General features: G+C 40.1%; 1 protein-coding gene across 1 annotated transcript in view; it reads right to left on the bottom strand.

Annotated features, from left to right (window-relative positions):
* The window catches only part of map2 (microtubule-associated protein 2), a 39,372-nt gene that overhangs the window by 2,115 nt on the left and 14,415 nt on the right, over positions 1-22,842 (bottom strand). The window contains exons 5-16 of the mRNA XM_053329153.1: positions 21,660-21,944; positions 17,741-19,688; positions 16,470-16,912; positions 15,961-16,203; positions 15,364-15,501; positions 14,141-14,202; positions 12,853-12,991; positions 12,264-12,320; positions 11,464-11,771; positions 7,286-7,420; positions 6,033-6,125; positions 550-631 (exon numbers count right to left, since the gene is read on the bottom strand). Of these exons, the coding sequence (XP_053185128.1) occupies positions 550-631; positions 6,033-6,125; positions 7,286-7,420; positions 11,464-11,771; positions 12,264-12,320; positions 12,853-12,991; positions 14,141-14,202; positions 15,364-15,501; positions 15,961-16,203; positions 16,470-16,912; positions 17,741-19,688; positions 21,660-21,944 (3,933 nt within the window). The remainder of the gene's footprint in view (positions 1-549; positions 632-6,032; positions 6,126-7,285; positions 7,421-11,463; positions 11,772-12,263; positions 12,321-12,852; positions 12,992-14,140; positions 14,203-15,363; positions 15,502-15,960; positions 16,204-16,469; positions 16,913-17,740; positions 19,689-21,659; positions 21,945-22,842) is intronic.

Raw genomic sequence — 22,842 nt, 5'->3', positions numbered from 1 at the left:
ACCAGTTCACTCAGATAAGAATAATATTTTCTAATCATGCAGATTTGGTTTGCAAAGATTTAATATACCACTGCATCATAGCACCATCAAATCGCAATGGAGGTGAACAGAATTCAGTTTCAAAAACTGTACCGAAAACTGTTACACGCATAATATAATAGAGCTGATTGGAATTTAAATATATTATTTAGATTGGATTAGGTTTCCTTTTTTGGTGGCTTGTTTTCACATTCAATTTCAAACAGGTAAACAAGTCTTATAACATCTATCCTGTAGGACTCCTTAAGAGGTATCTGATGTATTACTACCAGACAGATATTATGTGTGATTGGTTATTGAGCAACAATGTTCCCACCCCTTCCAGGTCATATATCATTTATATGAACTTTTCCTCCACAATATGTGCCAGACTCTCCCCACCAGCTGCCTCACTGCACTCCTCGCCAGGGATTCAATGCTTCTCACAGAAAGTAAAATGTGGACAGTGATTGGATATACCCTAAGATGTTGAGTTAAATTCTACCTGAAAGTGAACAAGCTGCCTGTTACCTGGTCGATGATGGATGTTGTCTAGAGAGCCACACTTAGAGGTCACATGGCTCAAATCAATCTTCTTGTTCTGTATCTGCACCTGTAAACAGCAAAGTCAGAGGGAGACAAGGTCAGGGGACAGTTCACACAGAGATTAAAAATTCCTGCTGACCCCTCATGATGTCCACATAAAAGATACAGACAACATCTCTTTCCTGATTTATAGACAATATAGTATATCTGAGCAACTGGGGGTGAAAGTCTGCAGTTTTTTACATTTCAACACAATGAAATCGAATTGCATGTAGTTAGTAGATAGCGCAAGCAAAAAAAAAAAAAAAAAAGCACAAGTGCAGAATACCAGTGACTATTAAATTAAATGACAGTCCTTGCATTCTGCTGTGTGGAGTACTGCTGGTGTCTTTTAAACCAACCAAATTGAGATTGATTAAAAGCTATGTGGGTCCTGTAACTGTGTCTTAAAGTGCACATCTGAGCTAATAATGTATTAGCACATTCACAAAAAAAATATACAGCATAATATTGAAGATTCAGTGTAAGACAGTGAGGAGATATGTGTTCATGTGCTACACCCTGGGGATATAAAGAGAAAGGAAAGAGAAAACCACAGAGATATGTGTAAGAAGTGAACTGATGAGACAGAAAACAGAGCAGAGCTATAAAGCTTTAGACACAGCACAATGAACAAGCAGAGATAACACTACAGCTTGACATGAACCACTAGGACACACCTGTGGTCAGCAATCACTTTGCCAAGTCAGTGATTTAAATGTCTTTTGTGACCAATGATTTGGTGTTCATCTTTTTAAAGGGCTTTGCTTTATTAAGTAGCCTGACAGGAAAAGTGAGACAATGATGAACATCGTGGTTCATTGGGCCACAACACCAACCACAACACCATGAGCACAAATTTCAGTGTGCACCACACCCGTAGTTTATCTACCAAGACGCCCTCACACATGCATAACACTAGAAAAGATATACAGCGTGATTTTAAAGACAAGAGATGAGATGTGGTTTGTGCCAGTGTGGGTGGACATAATGCTACAGGTTGGCTCACCTCTCCAGCAATAAATCCACTAACCCTGTTAGGCTTTAGCTGTTTTTATTCCTTTGGCCATGTTCACTCTATTTACAGAGAATCCACTACATTTGATGACTTTTAAAAAAAGAAAATCTGTTTTTCATGATTCATAAAACGTTTTAGCTAGGGATGAAACAGGCTAACATGAAAGGACAGGTCTGCTCATGTCTATCAAGTGCATGTCAACAAATACAGGCATACATATAAAGTATTAAAAGTTGCTTTACCTGCACTTGGTAGCTTAACACCATGGCAGGTCGATTATGGTGTTACTGGATCTTAAATACCCATTATTGGTGCAAATATTTTCATGTCAGTCATGAGTGATGAAGCCTCCAGGATGGGTATCTTAGAGTCCCCCTCCTCTCAAAATATGTTTTTCTTCTCGTTCCTACAGCTGAATATGCAGAATGGTGTGTGACCAGAGTTCGACATTGGAAGGCTGTTGTCACATTCATGTGCACATAGAAGAAAGTTTCTCTGGAAAATTGATTTTAAGGCATGGTGCTATGTGCAGGATTTGTGACATCACAACTAGTTTTGAGGCCAATCCTGTTCCAGTATTGATGATGATTATGATGTGGCACTTGAAGCCTTCAGTGCACAAACACTGAGAATCAACTTAACAGTGAGTTAGAAGACATCTTGTGCATATTTATATTTTCTGTATTTTTAAATCCTGCTTTTCCTGTTCTTCCAGGTTAAGGCTACGTTCCATCCCTTGCTTGACTATGTTGATCTGCTGTACATGCATGTCCTTGAACAATGTTTGCATTGGCTGGATACTGTGTACAACAGCGCTCTAAGGCACGAGTTTAGTGGCCTTCACTTGCCTTATGCAGACTCACTCACTGGTACATTAATTTATAAGTCCATCCTTGGTCTGCTACCCTTTTACTTTAATGGGTATATCTCACTTAAAAATAGTAATTATTGTTTACACTCAAATGACACCTTCTTACAGTCTGTCCCTGAGATTTGCATTGAACTTGGCAAACAGGCCTTTCTGTTCATGTATCTGATTTTTCTGTTCAAGGACTATTAACAACTTTGGTTTTTCATTTTAAGGAACAAAGTTAAATACAGATGGAGTGAGACACCACTTCACTTCTGGTATTTTAATGACTTAAACCTTACAGTGCAGTCCAGCTCCCTCAGCTGCTAGAGCTGTCAGCTGAGCAACTGTGATTTAAAGTGAGCTGTCTGACTTTGCCATTGTGTACTGACAGTAAGTATTTATCTTGCTTTTGAGGATCCTGAATGCTGAGAATCTGAGTCATTCCACTAAGTAACCCGAGTATTAAGCAAGTACACTCTGTAGTTCAAGGCAAGCATAAAGTAATCAGGCAGCTGAGTTATGTTTTGTGTTTATTTTAGTGTAAGCTTGTTTGGTAGCTGTTGTGTCGTAGAATGATTCTTTTTCTTTGATGTGGCTCCATTTATTTGCTGCTCTTTCCCTTCCTGCTAACTTCTCTTTTATTATTTGTGTTTTTGATTTGTTTAAAAATCAGCACTAAACAGTAAATACTTGTTTTTTGCAACTTTACACTGGCATTATGTTGCTTCTATTTCCACTGGAAGTCTGGGGATGCTTTAGAGAGGAATTCATGTTTCTGTAAATATTACCATGTGTTCTGTTTGTAATAAGCAATGACCTCGAAATAGAACAATAATACTCACAGAAGTCTAATCTGAATTTGGTGCTACCACTGAAATGTGTTTAAGCTCTTACATTGTTTACTCCCTCAGTAATTGTGTTTTTTCATCACAAACTGAAATTTAACCAACACATTATCTGAACAGCCATTAATCTGTTCTACCATATGATGTTAATTGTAGCTACAGGTAAACTTCTGTTGCAATTATAAATGTTATGCTTCTGGCAGCATTTTTTCAGACCTGTTGGAAGAAAGATGAAGCATACAGCTGTTGCCTTGGTAACCTAATGTTGCCTTGTGCAACTAAAGAGATGCTTGGCAACAGAACCACACTATTCTGAGGAGATTCAGTGATGTAAAGTCAAGAGATAAGTTTTAATTGTCTTAAAGTTATCGAGCCCCTATTGTCAGAAAGCTGCAACAGTCCCTCATATTGTCAAGTGCTGGAGAGGAGGCATTCAACCATTAGTCTCAAAATCCTTTGCTGGACACAAACCACCACTGGAGGAAGCTGTATCAATGAAGACCAGTTAGGTAAGAGCACCAGCATTGCTGCCTCAGTGAGTGGGTGGTAGACTGAGATACTGTAAAGCAAGGTGGAAAAAGAAAAAGCGACACTGAAAAGCATAACACAACACACAGGTATAACACTGACATCAACACTGAGACAATGGATTTGTGGCACAAGACTCACGTTTCCACCTCCTGCTGAGTAGCCCCTCCTGTCCAAGGACCCACACCTAGACTGAACATGGCTATAGTCCAGTTTAACACTGGGGATCAGAACCTGCAGGAGCGGAGGTGAGGAATAAGGTGGGAAAAAGCTTGGGCTTTCTGGCATTACACTTCACTATATTTAACAGGTTGTATCCACCCACTGATATAAACATGCTAAGCAAAACAGATTAATCTCACATGACTCACAGTATAAGCTTTGACCCTATAAATTAGCCTGGCTTATGTACTAAACCTGGCTTATATCTGGTGTCTCATTAAGATGATCTTCTTTACTCTATGCCTTCCTCGACGAATCAACGTAACATCCTCTGAAACAGATTTCCTGCAACAAATGGTGCTATGATGTCCAACTGAAATCAGTCAAAGTTTCAAGATGTTGCTGCAATGAGTTAGCTTTTACATGGATCCACAAAAGAATGCAAAACCTTCTGGAAATCTTGATATCACAACTGTATCACAAGAAGAGGCAAAAGGCTCATCAAAACTTCTCAAGAACATACAGTACATGAGTAAGTCATCAGACTTTCCTCTGTGATTTTACATTTCCTGACATGACACAAGTAGATGCACATTAAATGCAGCTAAAACCCATCAGTTTAGGGTGTGAGGATGATAAAATATGAATGTGCTACAGTGTAAATGGCTCTCATAGCTGCAAAGTGAGAAAGCAGGAGTGAAATGCAGACACAGCAGAGTTGGTACAGTGCAGTACATAACACTAACAATTACACATTTAAACCAGCACAGTGAAAGCAATGGGAACTACACTGGATTGACAAAAGACATACAGTACATACATATCCAATGAGGAGAGGAGAGGAGAGGAGAGGAGAGGAGAGGAGAGGAGAGGAGAGGAGAGGAGAGATGTGAGCTCTGTATTTTTATCTTTTTTATCTTCGAGATACCTTGAATACACCAAAGCAATACTTTAAAATGCTTTGATATAGTGTAACACCAAATAAGAATATGCAAATGATTACTCAAAGTCAAAACACATTCTTTACAGAGTATACCTAATGTACTGTATATGACATAAAAAACATGAGAAGGGAGCACCAGTTTTGAATGAGGGGGTGATAAATGATAGTGATAAACAGAGAGTGCATACAGTTCCCAGTTAGCAAACTTTGAAAAATAGTGGCAAAATAATGAAATGATGCACAATCAATCAATTCATGAGCCCCTGTTTCCAGAAGATAAAATTAAACAGTTCTCAAGACTACTTAATATTAATTGGTGTTTCCATAAACATTGTCCTCTTGAGTGTCAGTAAAACATTAGAAATTAGAAATAAAATTCAGCCTTATCATTCCTTCATTTTCCTGACAAGCACTCATCATTTCTTTATGATAATTCATTAGAGTTGATTATCTGTCTCAAATTAAATTAAAATAAATGCTTTAGGCTGTTCTTTTTACTACTGGGTTTCATGCTTAATCATGAATCGTGGGGCACACTGCACACTGAAATAAAAGCTAATGTTATCCTGCTGGAAGAAGGAAAATTGAGAGTGCAAGGAATATTGCGACAAATTTCACTTTGTGTAAAAATTGTGAGGTTTTTGAAGGTTAATGGCACTCTTCTGATAGTGGTAAGGTAGCTAAAATCAGAAGTTGACAGACTAGTTGTTTTTTGCTGCTCATGTATACAGTTATTTGATTAAAATAGGTTTACAATCATAAAGATAAGCTTTAAAAGTGACCTTTGTTACCCTTAAACTACAGGTGAAAGGGAGTAAATGAATTTTAAGGGTACAAGTATCAAACTACAGAAGGAAAATGAGGTATGAAAGTAAAATATAAACTAGGGTACTATAACACTTAAAGTGGCCATGTATCCAGCCTTGCACAGCACAACAAGATGAAAATAACATGTCACTAAAATACACAGTAGGGTCCTTGGACAAACTAACTACTAGAATTAAATCTGGTCTTCACCCATCTCCTCGATCGAAGGATCAAGAGGGAGGGCAAAGAGGGTAAAGATGGAAGAGTTCATACATTGCCTGCATGGGGAGAGGGCTTCAGATTATCCTTGGAGCTGCATTTTGATTGTATCTGACTGAAGTCCAGCTTCTTGTTTAAAATATGAATCTATAAAGAAATACAGAGAAAGTATGGGCCTCTTAAATAGGGGATGGGAAATGCTTATCAACAATACTGGGAAAAACTGGGATACTTATGAACAATGAATTGAAAAAGTTGATGTTGATGCATGACACTGTCTTTTTTATTGCTGACAACTAGACATTGTTGTTTAATATGTGAAAGTTTTTGGAAAGTTAGCCTATAAATCATCGATCTATTTTTTGCTCCAGTTCTTGGTGGTAACACAGCACATGTTTGATAATAAACTACAAGCTTTGTATGACCAGACAAATTACAGTTAGAAACCATCACCTACTACATTGACTGTCTGAACAGGGAAGAATTGTAAACTACATTACTTTGGAGTATATTCTATATAAATCTTTTCATCTTTTCATCTATCCCCAGCTACACCTTACATCATATATTTCGGGTGACTTACAGTTTAGGTGCACCCTTGGGCCAGTGAAATAAACAATCATCCATTTGCACTAGATTTATTGGCCTGGAGTGTTCCACTGGAATAAATACAGAATTTTAACAATTTAAGAAGTAAGTTAATTAATTGCATATAAAAACATAATTGAATCTCCTTTATAATACAATTAATAGAGTAAACAAAATCCCCAAATTAATTTTGATAAGGCGTTTAAATTTCCAGTTATGCTTACTTCTAAATGTGCTGTAGTTGAGCAGCTAGTTAGATATCTAGCCTGCTAACAGTGGTAGCAATGCATGTTTCCCCGTGAATGTTTGTTTGGTGGCTCGTTTAAAAGCTGAGGTAAAGGACAAGATGTGTGTTTGCTTGTAAGTTCAATAAGAAGGAGACTTCAGCATGAATAATGGTGACGCTTTATGCAAATATGGTTGAAAAGGAAGAGTTTAAGCAGAAGGAGAAGAGGTAAGATCAGGTAGCAGGTAAGAGTAAGAGAGTAAGGTAAGAGACACAAAAACATGCATTTTTTCAAAAATCTATGTTTAAAATTAATTTGTCAATTCAAAACTTTATCAATGTCTCATTAAAATTCAAATTTCATCAATCACAAGTAGCCCTGTCTAATTATGGACATAATAACTGATTAATATAATGTTATTATTCCAGTGGCACACTCTACTCCAGACGCTAAAAGAAACGTGGTGCCGTAATTAACAGTGCTGTGGTGTACCAGCAAGTCTTGGGTCCAGGTCACACTGTGTGTCGCTGATAGACTCAGAGTAACGGAGATGAGGCGCAGCACTGACTTCCAGATCCATGAGGCCCTGTGTTTGGCCCCTGCTGACATATTTTGGTCCTTGTGATTCTATGAGAACAGTCGTGGACAGGTCAGTGGCCGGGCAAAGGCCTGCTGTGGGCTGAGGGAGGTTCACTACAGGAGGTGCTTGGGACTACTACGGGTCAAGAGAGTAGTAAAGTATATTGCTGTCATGTTAAATTGTATTTTCTAACTGTAGGAACATAAAATGGCCGACTGCAAAGGTGGCTACTGTATAGTGACCTCTATCTACACTTTAAAATTTTCAGCTGTTGAGGAAGAGCTGGAGCAAAGCACACTGGGTAATGGGAGAATGACACTGTTTATCAACTCCTTACGAAAAACTAATTGTTCTCAAAATCATCATGCTATATATTGGAAATTATACAATATGTTTTCTGATGCACATCAGTCAAAATGTCACCCCGACTGTTGCCTGCTCAGCATTGCTCTGATAATATAATCACTTATTTTGGTCCTCAGGTGGGTCTTCAGTGCCCCAGTTTATAAGGTATACGATGTTACAAACATAGACATGCACCTTACAACATTCACACACCATCTTCACCTTCAGGCACACCCCACACTACTATAGTTTTCATCAACAGCTCATTCATGTTTAATATGGAAGAAAACTTAAAATAGAAAAATCCTCTGTCTTAACTGCTATTTTACAAGCTGATAAGAAAAGGATGAAAAACATTACTGCCTAAATATGTGCAATTGTGGTTCAAAGCACAAATAGATTGTAAAAACAATTTGCTGCAGCATGTTGGTTTAAAATATAGGTTTGCCAAACCAGAGTGTACTGTATGTGATCACAAGCAAGTTAATTTGGAACTATAAACTAAACTAAACTAACCTAAAATTTGAAAAGGTTTATCATATGTTTGAGTTGGCTAGCACTATTTTGTCAGATTTCTACTTCCATTTATTGTCCGATAACTCACATTCAGGAATTATTCATCCCTCTCTGGGCTGCCTTTGTTTAAATCATTTATGAGACGCAAATAGCAGCCTTTAGGATTAAGTGTTTGGCTAGACACTTCCAACCGAGTCTCCTAAAACACACTTATGCCTTTAAACCCCTTGAGTCATCTCATCAAAAGATCATAGAGCCATTGCCTTAAGAGGATGATTAAATTTTAACTTTGTGTCAGGCAGCTTATGGCCAAAGAGAAGTTGGGGAATCACGGCAATCCCTATGCCACATTCAACCCTGTGTTTAGCCGGAAACTGCCATCACTACTTTATGTCTTCTAGGGAGACACCTGATGCCACCAAGGGGTGACACACACAAGTAAGCGCACACACACACACACACACACAGGAACACACAGTGAGGCTGTGGGTAAAGACACTAAAGCTGCTCTATACAAAAACAAAACAATGTTATAATTATTAATGCTAATGTTCATGTAAAGAAATCTTGAGTTTGTAATATTTACTAATCAATACAATTTTCACAATAATACAATAATCTGTCTGGTAGAGTATACTAAATGTTTGACACTGTCAGGACATTAAGATGATGTGATGTCTGAACGTTAATACGAGCTGGTTGGTTTTTGAAATTGCAGAAATGCATCCTGTATCTTTTCTGCATTATTATGACAATCCTTCGTAGGCTGAAGGAACAATATGTATATTAACATGAAATCTTTCAACCAACAAGTTATCAGACGAGATTAAAGTTCTAATGAGGAGGTAATCCTTTTACAGGATACTTTATGTTACACAAAACAGATCCAAAATACCCTGTCTCAAGCATTGGCCAACCACTTCCACAGCCAAAAGTCTACAGAAGAAATTCCACGGATGTGGCACTGGATTACTTATGCCGCTAAGACACTTTTTCACAAATGCCCAGATTGCATCAGTTAACAACTTTCATCTAGGTGACCCTGACAAAATCACTCGCAAAGACTCCTGTTGTAAGTTGACACCCTCTCTTCACAGCCAGGTTTCCCAAAACAGGTGTGTAAATAATATTGCCATTCTTGATAAAGCACAGTCACTGATTATGACCCAACATGCATGTTTGCATGCACACACACACACACACACACACACACACACACACACACACACACACAAACACACACACACACACACACACACACACACACACATACAGACACACACACACACACACACAAATGCTTCTTCTGCAAAAGACAGGCAGGCATTTGGAGCATGATCCCTTCCTATTTGGTGGCTGGCTGCACAAAGCAGCACAGAGCCCAGGCAAGTCATAAAGATGTCAGCCAAACACTAAGGCTCCTAATCAGGTCATCAGTGAAGGCTTGTAAGAACTGATGGCTAGAGACACACACTGCTGTTTTCATCACAATCCTTACTGTTACAGTGGTGACTTTAGTGTTTCAGACTGAAGCTGGAACAAGATATTTGTCAAACTGCAGGGTGTACATTCCCAAACACCCTGCTAATGCAGATTCTGTGCAGCAACAGAAAACATGATTTGAAATGCAGATTTCTGTTGGCTGAAGTGCTGTCCTGGGTTTATAAAGCCAGGGGAATAACTGAGGGCACAGGCAGTGCTCACATTTCTGTCACTCACTGAGATATCAAACTCAGGTCACCATTCAGTTAATTGAAATTTGGGGTCTCAGAAATGTTAGAAGTAGCTGAATAAAGATTGGACCACCAGCCCTCATCATAGAGCTTTTATGAAAAGTGATAGTGAAGTCTCAGTCTTAGCTTTTATCCTCAGGATCAGTATTGTTGATCCCTGAATGGAAAAATAGCCACATTAATTATTTGAAAGCTGTTTAAGGAGGGCACACAGCTTATATAAAAGTCCAAGCAATAGAACATGGACACCCTGTTGGAGACTTCTTTCTTACAATTTGACAAACAAAAAGTCTAATATTTGCTCACCTTTCAGCCCTGGTTTTGTTTGCAAATGTTTTTTCCTCACTATGGCTCTCTGCCATTTCCCAGATAGCAGGAAATATAATCACATATGTGAGCTCACTTGCTGGCAACAGCTGCCTATAGCTTTATTTGGGGACACTAGAGGAAGTCAACCATATTGACTGGTGAATCAAAACAATAAGCTGTTAGTGACTAAAATGCAAATAATTGCAGAGGTGGGTGCTGGTTCTCAACATTGCCATTTTATTCAATGTTAATATTAAAAGTATTGCTAAAATGAGTTATATGTAAATTCTTATTTTAGCACAGCGTGGTATGTGTATCTCTGTTACTCTTTGATGATATACCACTCAGTGAAAAACGACAAGTCATCACAACCAGTGCCCACAAAGTAAATCTGAATGGGATTTGATATTTCTTCAAACTGCACTAGCATTTTGGTGCTAAATTCTAACATTGTTTTCTACTTTTTAATCAATGTGAATTTAATGTTTTGATAAATGGATCTATAAGTTAATATAGTTTTGGTTCACAAAATATTCTTTCTTAGCTCATTTAATCTCTTACATAAGTGAGCCAGCATGAGGATTTGAAGGGTGATGGTAGAAATAGGTAGGTAAAATACTAAGAGACTATGTGTGTGGAGAAAGGATAGAAATAAACATATAAAGTCAGAGGAAAAAGCCAGAAGAGGTTAGTCAAAAACACACTTAAAATTACACTCAAACAATTAGTTTAGATTGTTGCACCCAGTACTGCTCGCCTCAACGGCACACAGTGTACAGATTTTTCTTTAAGAAAAGAGAATTACTGTCTGCCTATATTTCTTTCTATTGCCACTGAACCCTTAACTGTTGCTTTGAAGCCTAAGGACAGAATCCAAGTTATGGTCGGGTTTGATGAAATGTCTTTGTTTGCAGATGATATTATAATTTCTTCTTTTAGATCTAATTTGTTTGTACTTATTTATTCATGTTTTACTTTTAGTTCGATTTGCTATTTTGGAATTCAGTGTTTCATTATGGGGAAGAATGCTACATGTACTAATTAAGAAAAAATGTCTATGAAATTATATCTACGATCACAGGTATAACAGAGACGTGGGAAAAACTGAAACTAGTGAAGTGAAAAAACAAGCAAGTACTTAGACAGAGACTACAGGGATTGGAGTAAACATGAGAGATGAGTGTCACCTGTCCTCCTTTAGGCTGGTACTTGATATTCTCTGTGGAACCGATCTTGGACTTGATGTTCTTGAAGTCAGGCAGCGGCTGGTTGATGATGCGGAGCTGCTTAGGCGTGGTTGCAGGTGACTTGGGTGGGGTACGGACAACAGCCACCTTCCTCTCCTGGGAAATCAAGCTAAGGGAGCGTGGGGTTCCAGGGGTCCTGGAAGATGATGAGTAGCTCGGCGGGGTTCCTGGGGTAATGGCTGTGGAGCCAGGGGTGCGGGGGGTCGAATGTCCACTGCGAGCTGAACGGGAGCGCATTGATTCTGCAACTTGCGGGGAGGGATATAAGGATGAAGATTAAATTGGAGGTAAAGAGGCAAAGTCCTGTAGTTTTAATGGTCCTCAAAGTATATAATTCAAATTTGGGTAATTTCTATGTTTTAAAATCAATCATATTAACTATCCACATTGCATAATTACCTGTACTGAATCAAGTCTAAAGCACTGTATATCTGTGAAGGTCAATAGGGTTCTTGGTAAGTATAAAAACAGTTAATGACTATTTCACAAGGTGCTCACATTAAAAGCTTTCACTGCTCCCCTTGAAGCTTAGACATTAAGTTGCTTTATAACTCAACTGATGTATTTCATGATATTGAAATTTAGATTATTTCAAGAATGCCATTCAATTTTTGTACCCTGATACATACTACTGAGGATACCACTTTATACCTAGACCTGTACAACCTCATGCAATCCATTGCAACAGCCATGTAACAAATTATTTTCACAATGACAGAGTTATGGAGAATCTCCTCTACCTGTCATACTAGGGGCTCGTCCTGTCCTGTGCTCTGCCCTCATCTCAGTGCGAAACGCTACAGGAGGCAAAAGAGGAAAGGTTTAAGATTTAGAGACAGGAACCATTAAAGAGTGGACGACGGTGAAAAAAGAGAAAGTGGATATTTAAGGCTTGTTGGCAGTTGTATTTCATACAAGCCAGTTATATATATGAATAAAACGCCAAAAACAGTTGCAAGGGATGGTGAAAGAGGGCTAGAGAGAGATGCATAAAAAAGAGAAAATAAGATAGATTTACAGCTATATTGCTAGTAAAAATAAAATCTAAAGAAACAAAAAACAATGCAGCGAGCAAAAAATTAACAACTGGATCTTCCATTGGCACACTATAGTAAAAACTTCTGGCATATGTTGTTGCTGCTAAAAAAATCTGTTCAATTTATGAGGTTTTCAAAGTTAGACTCTGGCCTTAAAATGTCAAGAAAGACTTTAGCTCTTGATCAGTCTTGACACTGATCTTCGTTGCAGACCCACCCACCTAATGTTACTTACCTAAACGGATACCTAGTAAAGGGAGTCAATTAGTCAATTACAGAAACTGCTGCCTACATGTGGGTCTGCGAGGAGCTGTTGAGCCAGAGCTGGTGATGGAGGTAGAGCTCTCCTCCTGGTCATGGTATCCACGGCGACTCAGAATGGCGTGCCGCGGCAGAGAAGATCTCTTGTCAGGGCTCCGAGACCCACCATCCTGTTGAGACAAGAAGTAGATCCTTCGGTCAGATGAATTCTTATTTTCTTAGTCTTTTGATTATACAATTTTTTTTAATGTTCTTTCCAGAACTCCTGTAGCTACTGTTCAGTGCTGCACTAGCATCCACCTACCTTGGCTGTGAGTCTCTGTGATAGTGGGGAGCCTTGTGGCTCTGGTGAAGATGAGTGAGGTCTATTTAATGAGGCAGCCACTCTGGATATGGAGGTGGGGATCTTTGTTAGTGGCAAACGATGGGCATGGCACTGAGATGGTGCAACGATGAGACCCGGTGGGTGAGTAACACAGCATCAAAACACAGGACACAGGGTGACAAAATAGCAAAATAATAGTGTGTCAACATGCATTATCAAAGCACAAGATCTGATGTAGCCTCTGTGAAATAAGGAATAACATATTAGCATCAGATCTAGTGTATGGTATTTGATCATAGACCACCAAAACAGCCCTTCAGGCACATTTATTGTGACTATTACACTGAGAAATTATGTATGTGACATCTACACAAAAAAACAAGGAAAAAAATATGACCATGCTCATGCAAAAATTCCTGTGACTTCAATAGCAACATGTTAGACTTGCAGACAATAGTATGAGGAATGTCCGAAGATGGTAAATAGAAGGTGTAAATCAAAAGCGGATTATAATTTGTGCTCAAATGACAGAACACACTTAGAGTATACTGTAATGACATGACATTTAAGATAACTGTGTTATTTTAGACACAATAACTGCCATTACCATAGTGGAGAAGTAAAATGGAGTCACGACCACAGCCGTTGGAGAAATGTCACAGGGTGATTCAACACCCACTCAGTAATTCTAAATGGATCTGCATTGTCTATTTGTGCAAAAACCCATTAAACGAGGCAACAATAGCAAACATTTTACAAAATGCAAAGGCAAGGCACAGTTTTTCATGCAAGGATTAAGGCTTCGATAAGACAGAGAGGAGACAGCAAGGCACGCTTTCTATCTTCAATGTCAATTTGTCTAGGCTGATGTTTATTTAGTTGCTCTACTGCAATTCTACAGGGTGATTCAGGTTTGCCAGAAAAGCTTTGATATAGTATTTCTCTGAGTGGTGCCAGAGGTTATACCCTTCTTGCGCTGTAGAAGTGTACTCACCGATGCTCTGTCGCGTGACTTTCTGGCAACACTGAGAGGCTGACGACCGTCTGGTAGCACATCTGGGAGAGAGAAACTGAATGTCAGGAACAGTTTAAAATACAAACAGCATACATGTGTTCACCTTCATATGTAAAAGGGAAAGGAGTGAGAACCTTTTAAATGTCCTACTTTGGAGGATTATCATTATATTTATGCCTTTATTGCAATATTTGGTTCCCATTAGTACAAAAGTACAAATATACAACTTTGTCACATATCTGGCATGGTAAGCTATATGACAAATCGAATGTACTGGGAGCAGGTTTCTACCCCCTTGAGAGTACTGTTCTGCGAAGATTTGGCAAGATATCACACAGAATGGGGGATTTTGTATTATGTAAGGCAACCCTAGAAAATAATCTAATTGGGGCAGAGCTGCAGTATCCTGAGCTTTCATCATCAGTGACACAGAATTCAGTCCGTCAAGGGAAAATGAAGTGCATACTGCCTCAGGGACAGGGAAACATTACAGAGTCTTTATAGTATAGTCCGTAGAAAGAAAAGCCATGGGTTACTAGTTGCCTAGCAACCATAAGTTGAAAAAAGCTTGAGTGGATATGAGAGAGAGGTCAGGAGTTTTAAAGTGTAATAGTGTTTTTTAGACCAAACAACTTAGCCCATTATAATCAGAAAAGCTTTAAAATATTTTTAGACAATTATATGAAAGACACTAGCAAAGGATATTAATGTGACAGCGCACATCACTGACAGCTGACAGAATATAAAACAGTTAATAAATGGCAGCGACAGAGAAGGATGCATTTAAATCAATCGATGCATTTGAAGAGTAAGTTAACACCAATTAAAATGTTCTATTACTACTCTATATCAAGTACTGAAATTATATACAGTGTATAGAAGTGTACAGTCACTGTTAAGTATGGCTATAAATGTATACAGTAGAGAACATAAAACAAATTTTCAGATCGGTGTTAGGTTACTCTTTTTTGACCAAAATAAAGACGATGCAAAAAAATCCATAACAAAAAAAGGACAAATGAAGCCAAATAAAACATGTATGATAGTATTTTTATTGCAATCAAATACAAAAAAACCCATGTAACATAAAAAAACATCAGAATGGATACCAAAACCAAAATGGAAGCTGACAGTGTAGGTGAGATGCGGTTTGAACTGGTGTTCTGGTGGCTCGTCTGCACCACACCAAGGAAATGTGTCACCTGTGGGTCTCCTTCTGGGACAGGAATGGTGCTGGGTGGGACGGGTCTGGCGGACAGCTGGTTTCAGCACGCTCCTCCTGGTTGGGGATTGAGTCTGACCCTCAATTTTTTTGGTAAACTCTGTCTTCTTAATCACAGCTTCATTATCAGGGGGAACATGGCCATTGACAAAAGCAGAGACACAACAATAAGCAGAAGCAGAAGTTGAATCATAAAATACAGAATGCTGAAGAATAAAAAAAACCCAAATCCCATTTTTTAGTTGCCATAATTGTTCAACTACACTACAACGGCAATTGACTCAAATCACTGTGTCAGTGAGTTATCACGAGGCACATTTTTTTACACAAACTGTTGTACAGGTAAGCTATAAACTATGAAATGCTGTGTTTTGTAACAGCTGAGAGCCACAGTGAGGCACATGATGACATTGAGCCACTGCTTTGAATGTCTATAGTAATAACAAAAAAAGAGTGACCAAGTACAGTTTTTTAGCTACAACAAGGGTAAATAGTATAATGGTGATAATCTTTAACTACAGTATACATAAACAACTACTACTATTAGAATTCAAAAGGAAAACAAGATCATGACAACCTTTTTTCTTCTTGACCTCCTCTCTGGGAATGTAGACAGGTTCTTTGCGGACAGGTTTGCGCTCTGGTGTGGAGAGTCGGCCTTTAGTCCGCCCTCCTTTAGTCTTGGGTTTGACTGGCTTTTCCTGTTTCTCTGTTTTCTTCTGTTGTGTCTCCTTGTTCTGGACCACATCATGCTTTTCAACCTGGCTTGGCCCCCTAGGCAAAGGCTCAATTTGCTCTGTGAGCATGCTCCTATCATCATCTGAAATGTGGCAAAACAGGACATAAAAAACATATTTAACATACATGTTTTAATTTTACATGAAACAGTATTACACAAAGAAGGAGAAGAAGGAGAAGAAGAAGAAGAAGAAGAAGAAGGAGGAGGAGGAGGAGGAGGAGAAGAAGAAGAAGAAGAAGAAGAAGAAGAAGAAGAAGAAGAAGAAGAAGAAGAAGAAGAAGAAGAAGAAGAAGAAGAAGAAGAAGAAGAAGAAGAAGAAGAAGAAGAAGAAGAAGAAGAGAGTTCACCTTGTGTGTCCACCCATGAGCTGTCCAGGATGGAGTCGTCCATTGTGGTTTCATCTCTGTCATAACTTTCTGTCTGTCCTTCTGTTTCAACGGTCTGAGCCTCCTTCTCAGGAGATGCAGGGGTCTCAGGAACATCACAAACCTCCTCTAGACTACCAGCTTCCATGTCTGCTTCCTGGGCCAACTCCACAGACTCCTCATCTTCCTCATCTTCCTCTTTCTGTACACTATGAAGACCTTCAGGCTCAGGTGGAGAAGAGAAACGAACACTGTGTCCCGGTTCATCTGCTTCATCGATGGTCTGGACCACAGTGATAAAATCATCTTCAACCGTCACTACTGATTCAATAGCGGCACGAGTCTCTGGGATTTCCTTTATCACGCCTGCCCCAGCACTCTTGCTTTCTTTATCTAACACATCTTCCTCACCTTCCTCTTCCTCCCTCTCAACCTCCACAGGTGTTTTAGCTTCTTTAACAGCAGGTTCCATCACTGCTTTTTCCTCTGGTTGTTTTGCTATGTCCTCAGGCTTCTCTGTAACATTTTTGTCCAACTCAGCCGCTTTCTCTCTCTCTTCCTTCTCTTTCAGTTCCTTTTCTATCTTTTCCTTCTCTTCCTTCTCTCTTAACTTTTTCTCTTCTCTTTCTTTTTCCTCTCTTTCTTTCTTTTCTTGCTCCTCTCTTTCTATCTTTTCCCGCTCTTCTCTTTCTTTCTTCTCTGCCTCCGCTTTCTCTTTCCTCTCCTTCTCTTCTTTTGCTTTCAGCTCCCTCTCCTCTTTCTCTTTCCTCTCTTTTTCTTCCTTTTCTTTCATCTCCCTCTCCTCTTTTGCTTTCCTCTCTTTCTCTTCCTTTTCTTTCATCTCCCTCTCCTCTTTTGCTTTCCTCTCTTTCTCTTCCCTTTCTTTCCTCTCCTTGTCCTCTTTTGCTTTCCTCTCTTGTTCTTCCCTTTCTTTCATCTCCTTCTCCTCTTTCGCTTTCCTCTCTTTCTCTTCCCTTTCCTTAATCTCTCTCTCCTCTTTCTCTCTCTTCTCTTTCATTTCCTGTTCTTTTTGTTCTTTCTCCTTCTTTTCTTTTTCTTCCCTCAAAATTCTTTCTGCCTCTTCTTTCTCTCTTTCTTCCTTCTCTCTCCTTTCCTTCTCTTCTTTTTCCTTCATTTCCTTCTCTTTCTTTTCTGTTTCTTCCTTAATTTTCTTCTCTGCCTCTTCTTTCTCTTCTTTATTTTTTTTCTCAGCTGCTTCCTTTTCTTGCTGTTCCCTCATTTTTCTTTCTGACTCCTCTTTCTCTTTGTCCTCTTTGCTTATTCCTAACACTGGGGAAGGCGTTCTTTTAGGGGAACCATAAACTTCTCTTTGTTTAAGTTTGGAAGGTGAGAGCACTGGGGAGAGCAGCTTATCATCATCAATATTGCTCTCCACTGAGGAGGCAGGTGAAGTTTTTACAGGCCTGGCAATTCTGTCCTTGGCCATGCCAGTCAGCTGGTACACATCTTCAGCGTCTACCTCTTCGTATGCCTCCTGGTGGACCAGCTTAACCTTCTCCCGAAGCTCTTGCAGTTCTCGTTCCTCCTCCAAACTAAGAGGCCTGTCCTCCATCTCCAATTTGCGGATCTGCCTCTCATAGTCAGCAATCTCAGTTTCTGATGCTGAGCCTTCACCACTACCTTGTCGTTGTGTCTCACTATCTGACCTCCCACCTTCTTCGAGAGTGACAGTGACAGTTGGTGTCACAAAGGCCTCACTTGGCAGCGCAGGTGGCTTTTCCTGTTCGCTTACAGACTTTTTCAGCTGGTCATCTACAACGCCTGTACCTTTTTCTTCAGCAGAATCTTTTATCTCAACTTGCTTCTTGTCTTTTTCTTCTGTGCCTGCAGCTCCTGATGGCTGGCTCTTGTCCTCCACAGAAGTGTCTCTGACAGCTAATTTCCTAGCCTGCTCAGCCACTTTCTCCTCCAGGACAGAGTGGGCAAAGGCCTGTGCAGAAGCATTTGTAGGGCTGAACACATCTGCAGGGGATGGCATGGGCCCTGAATATTCACTGAACACACAATAGCCCATCTCTTCCAACTGGCTCTCACTCTTTCTGGCTCCGGGGCTCAGTTCCCCCGAAACAAGGCTAGCCAGCGGGTCATCACTGAAGGCAGGAACATCAGCTTGAATTGACTTTCTCCGGATGATTTCTGGGTCAGTGTTTTCTGATGCCAGTCTGGAACGGGTACCGGCAAGGTCTAGCATCTCAGGCAAATCTTGCGCCATCACTGCGCCATTTTTATAGGCGTTCTTTGAGGGCTGAGGTGATTCTGGGGAATCTGGTTCAGGGCTGGGTTTTGAAACTAGTTCAGAGGTCCTTGGAGGAGATGAGGAATCTGAAGTGACAGAAGCTGCAGTCTCCAGAATCAGAGGAGGAAAGGATGGCGGCTTCTCCACTGAAGGGGTAGTGACTGGGAGGTAGTCCGCTGACTCATCTAGACTTCCACTAGTATATGACATGATATCTGTAGCCAGTGGGGAGAAGTTCCTCGGTCTGCCTTGGCCACTTTGATCCATTGCTCCAATAGTGATGTTAAGTGAGTAGCTCCTCTGCTCTAAGGCCAGTTTCCCTGGGGAAAGCCTGCATTCATTACTCTTGTCGGGAACTGTGAATACTCTGGTGTCTTCGGCAGTATTCTTTTTGGTTTCAGGTTTATCTTGGGGTTCAGCCAGTGCACTGTAGCTGATCTCCTGAGACTTGGAATCAACCACAGGCTTGTCTTCACCAGCTCTGCTCAGTTCATAATAACCCTCACCCTTACATTGGGGAGCTTCATCTACTTCCATGGCTGATGTTTCAAAATATGCTGACATGCCAGATCTATCTCTTGCATCTCTTGCTGAGTCTCCTCCTGGAACTTTTGTCCCCATTGAAGAAAAATCAGAAGGTGCACCAATGCTGCTGAACTCCACCACCTCTACTGATGGCTGCTTCTCTGATACTGTAATTGGCTCACCATAGGTAGGCTGAAGGGTGAGTGATCTGACAGGTTCTTTGGTTTGGTTTTGAACAATCGGGGGTACAAAGGAGGGCATATCCATGGTGGGGCTCTCTGGTACAACTCGATCACCAGCAAAGAACCCCTGCATCTGGGGCTCAAAAAACTCCTCTGGGCGTTTCTCTGATCCAATGCTGTCTGGGCTCATGGAACCACTTTTTTCACTCCCCTGCTTGTCTGAGTCCATCTTCAAAGCTGAAAGGACATCTGTAAGTTGGCTGTTTTTGAACATCATTGAACAAATACTGATTTGGCATGCTGCAAGTGAGATATTTATTTAGCCAGGGTGTCACAGAAACAGGCAAAGCTCTCCTCAGAAACTTACAACACAATGATACGGCCATCACTGAAGAAGAACGGCGAGATTATGGGATCCACCAAGTCACAAATGGATGAGAATATGGCATGGTATGTGACAGAACCGGCATGAGGCAACTGTGATGCTGATTAATGGGAAACAAGCAATAATAGATGGGATGGATATCCATGCAACTCTTGTAAACATCAGATCAAAAGAATAGCATTTCTGTCATTCTTTGTAATGAATGTTATGATAATTTGACCAGTTTTAATCTATGATTGTTCACAACGTTTTGTTAAAGGTTCTGTATGTAGAAATCAGAAATTCCTACTCAGTAGCAATACCTGTGGACGTCAAGCTTGTATGCTCCAAACATGCTTGTAACACAAGACCATTGAAAGGTGATTACTCCCCCCTTCTCCCTCCCCTTATTGCTGTACACTCACATACAGTACAAGCACATATACAGAGGCTCCTGTATCTTTACCATCCAACCTGAAAAAATATGTGTAAATCAACCACTTGAACCAGACCTGCAAACCACCGACATTTAAAAAAAAAAAAACGTGTTTAATAAACACCAGTAGACCCAGTGAGCTGTGACCAGAAAGCGATGCAATGTGGTTTTGTTGTGAAATGTGTGCCACCTACCAACAGAAAAAAACAAAAGGGGTAAGTTATGTTCCGATTATGCTCTGGAGCTTGTTTTCTGCTCCTTTGTTGAGGAAATAATGTTTCAACTGTGTATGTGCTCTGGAGTGGACAACTGGACATTGTGGCTGTGTTTGTTGTGAAAAGTGTTGTGGTCAACGGGGGTAGCCTGCCGTCTCCTTAGCTGGGAAGCTAACATCTGCAGGATGTTTCTACTTGGATATCCCCATTATTGTTGTGTTATGTTATGCTGGTTGGTTGTTAACATCAGTGTGAGAAAGGCAAGGCACTCAGGAGCACGCAGTAACATCACATTCGTTGGATTTGTGTACAGTTCCTGTCCAGAGATACTCCGGTAAAAGTCGGGCTACAGGCTGATAAACACAACCGACAAGTTAATATCAGGAAATATCTCATTTTTATGTTATTATCCATTCACTCGCTGGCAATTACAAAACATTGTAACAATTTAAAAATGAATGCAAATAGTTTTGTAATAGTTACATACAGAACCTTTAAGATCAAGATGAATTTGGATCTTAATAAGTACAAATACAGAAGAACATTGCTGGTGAATGACAAAGAAATGCCATATGCATGTGGTCACCAGCCAACTGTGACAAAAACAAAAGAAAACTCAGATGAATAGGCGTCTAGCTGAGAAAATAAAAAAACTGAATGAAACATGGTTCTACCAACAACTGTACCACACTGAACATGAGACAGCCAACATGAAATCCCCTGCAAATTCTTAACAAAGTATTGTGAAAATAATGAGTGATCCATGTTTACTAAGTATGATTTATGGTTTAAAAAAAAAGAAAAGCAGCACTGGCACACCAGTGCCAAGCCAACATAATGAGAGACCTGTATGCTTATAGCTGATGATAAAAAGCACTGTTACGTTCAGCAACACTTTCACGTCATAATACCAATACGAAACGGCCGGCCCCGAAAACCACAGCAAGAAAACGAAAATACAAGCGCAAAGATCACATACAATAAAACTAAGTCAAGTTAAAAGAAAGTGACTCTTTCACCAACAAGCCTGTGTTGCCTTGCAGCCACAGCAGAGCGCAGGGAGAATTATTTGCCATTCCACCTGAGTAATGCTTATGTTATATGCTTATGGGCTTGTTTTGACACATCTGGCAATCTTATACAGTGGACAATGCAGTAACATGCAGGCAGGGAGAGCAGAGGGCAGGACACACCTGTCTCAGGGCTCTCCTCACCCTCTGCTTCCTCCTCCTCTCTGTCCATAGAGCGTTCTGTGGCAGCACTAGCTGCGTCAGATAGCTCCAGGGCTAGGTCTTGGGCCTCGTCTATGGCCTCTGCCTGCTCTAAGGGCTCAGCTTGCGGGCTGTCCAGCTCGGGCTCTTCCCCGCTCCACTGCTGCTCATCAAGAGCTGCCTCGGACTCTGCTGCCTCTGCACTCTCCTCCTCCTCCTCTTCCACCTCCTCCTCGTATTCAGCTGTAAGAGCCTCGATGGTCTCTTCTTCTCAAAAACAGGGTGAGAGGGGGACACATTAAGACTACAGGCAACACAGACTTGGGTTATGTGAAAACACAACTTATGAACTTATGATGGGATACTTTCAGCTCTCAGAAGAGATGATCTGAATAGTTTGTCTGTTCACACATATACACACATACAGTACGTACAGTGTGTTGAATGTGAGTAGATTTTTATTATGTCTCTATGCTTTCTTTTTATACTTTGGGTGTTTCGTGTACCCAGCATGTGAAAAAACTAGCAAGATATACTGGTGCAAGGCATGCATGAGAGTTATTAGAGTAAAAATAGAGTAAATCTCTCAATATCTATTGTATTTTTATCAATATTTACTGTATAAGAACCCCTGTGAGAAAATAAATGACCATTTCCTCCTCTACCTTTCTCTCGCTTACACCATACCTGCAGCCCAGATTGAACTACCATCAGTGATGACTGAGGTTGTTTAAGGAAAATGGAAACATAAATGAAGCAGTAAGACTTCATTGCCAAACTAATGTAGAAGAAAATCTGTTCACAGCACTGAAATTCCTGACTATTTACAGAAGGCCAGTATGAAGAGCTGAAGTCCAGTCGAGTAAAAAGGGTTAGGGTTAGTGCCTTCCTCTGTCAGTTTTGTGCCTTTATACTACTTTCTTCCTATGGGTATTTCATCTTTCATTAAGTACCATTGCATTTTCAAAGACTACTTTGGCTTTTGTGCTTTCCAATCTCAACAACATCAATGTTATGAGTTTGTGTTATGTTGTCATGTTTTATTGTGTTTGCGTGTGGAGAGAAGATGGATTATGCTTTGGGAGCAGACAGAGGTATGGATGAAACTCTAATCTGCTGCTGAAACTGCCCTGGCAAATGATTTATTTTAATGATAATGCACTGA

Source organism: Scomber japonicus, chromosome 11 (assembly GCF_027409825.1).
Source record: "Scomber japonicus isolate fScoJap1 chromosome 11, fScoJap1.pri, whole genome shotgun sequence".
Taxonomy (NCBI): Eukaryota; Metazoa; Chordata; class Actinopteri; order Scombriformes; family Scombridae; genus Scomber; species Scomber japonicus.
The sequence above is the reverse complement of the archived record's forward strand: the minus strand, read 5'-3'. Positions and strand labels throughout refer to the sequence as shown.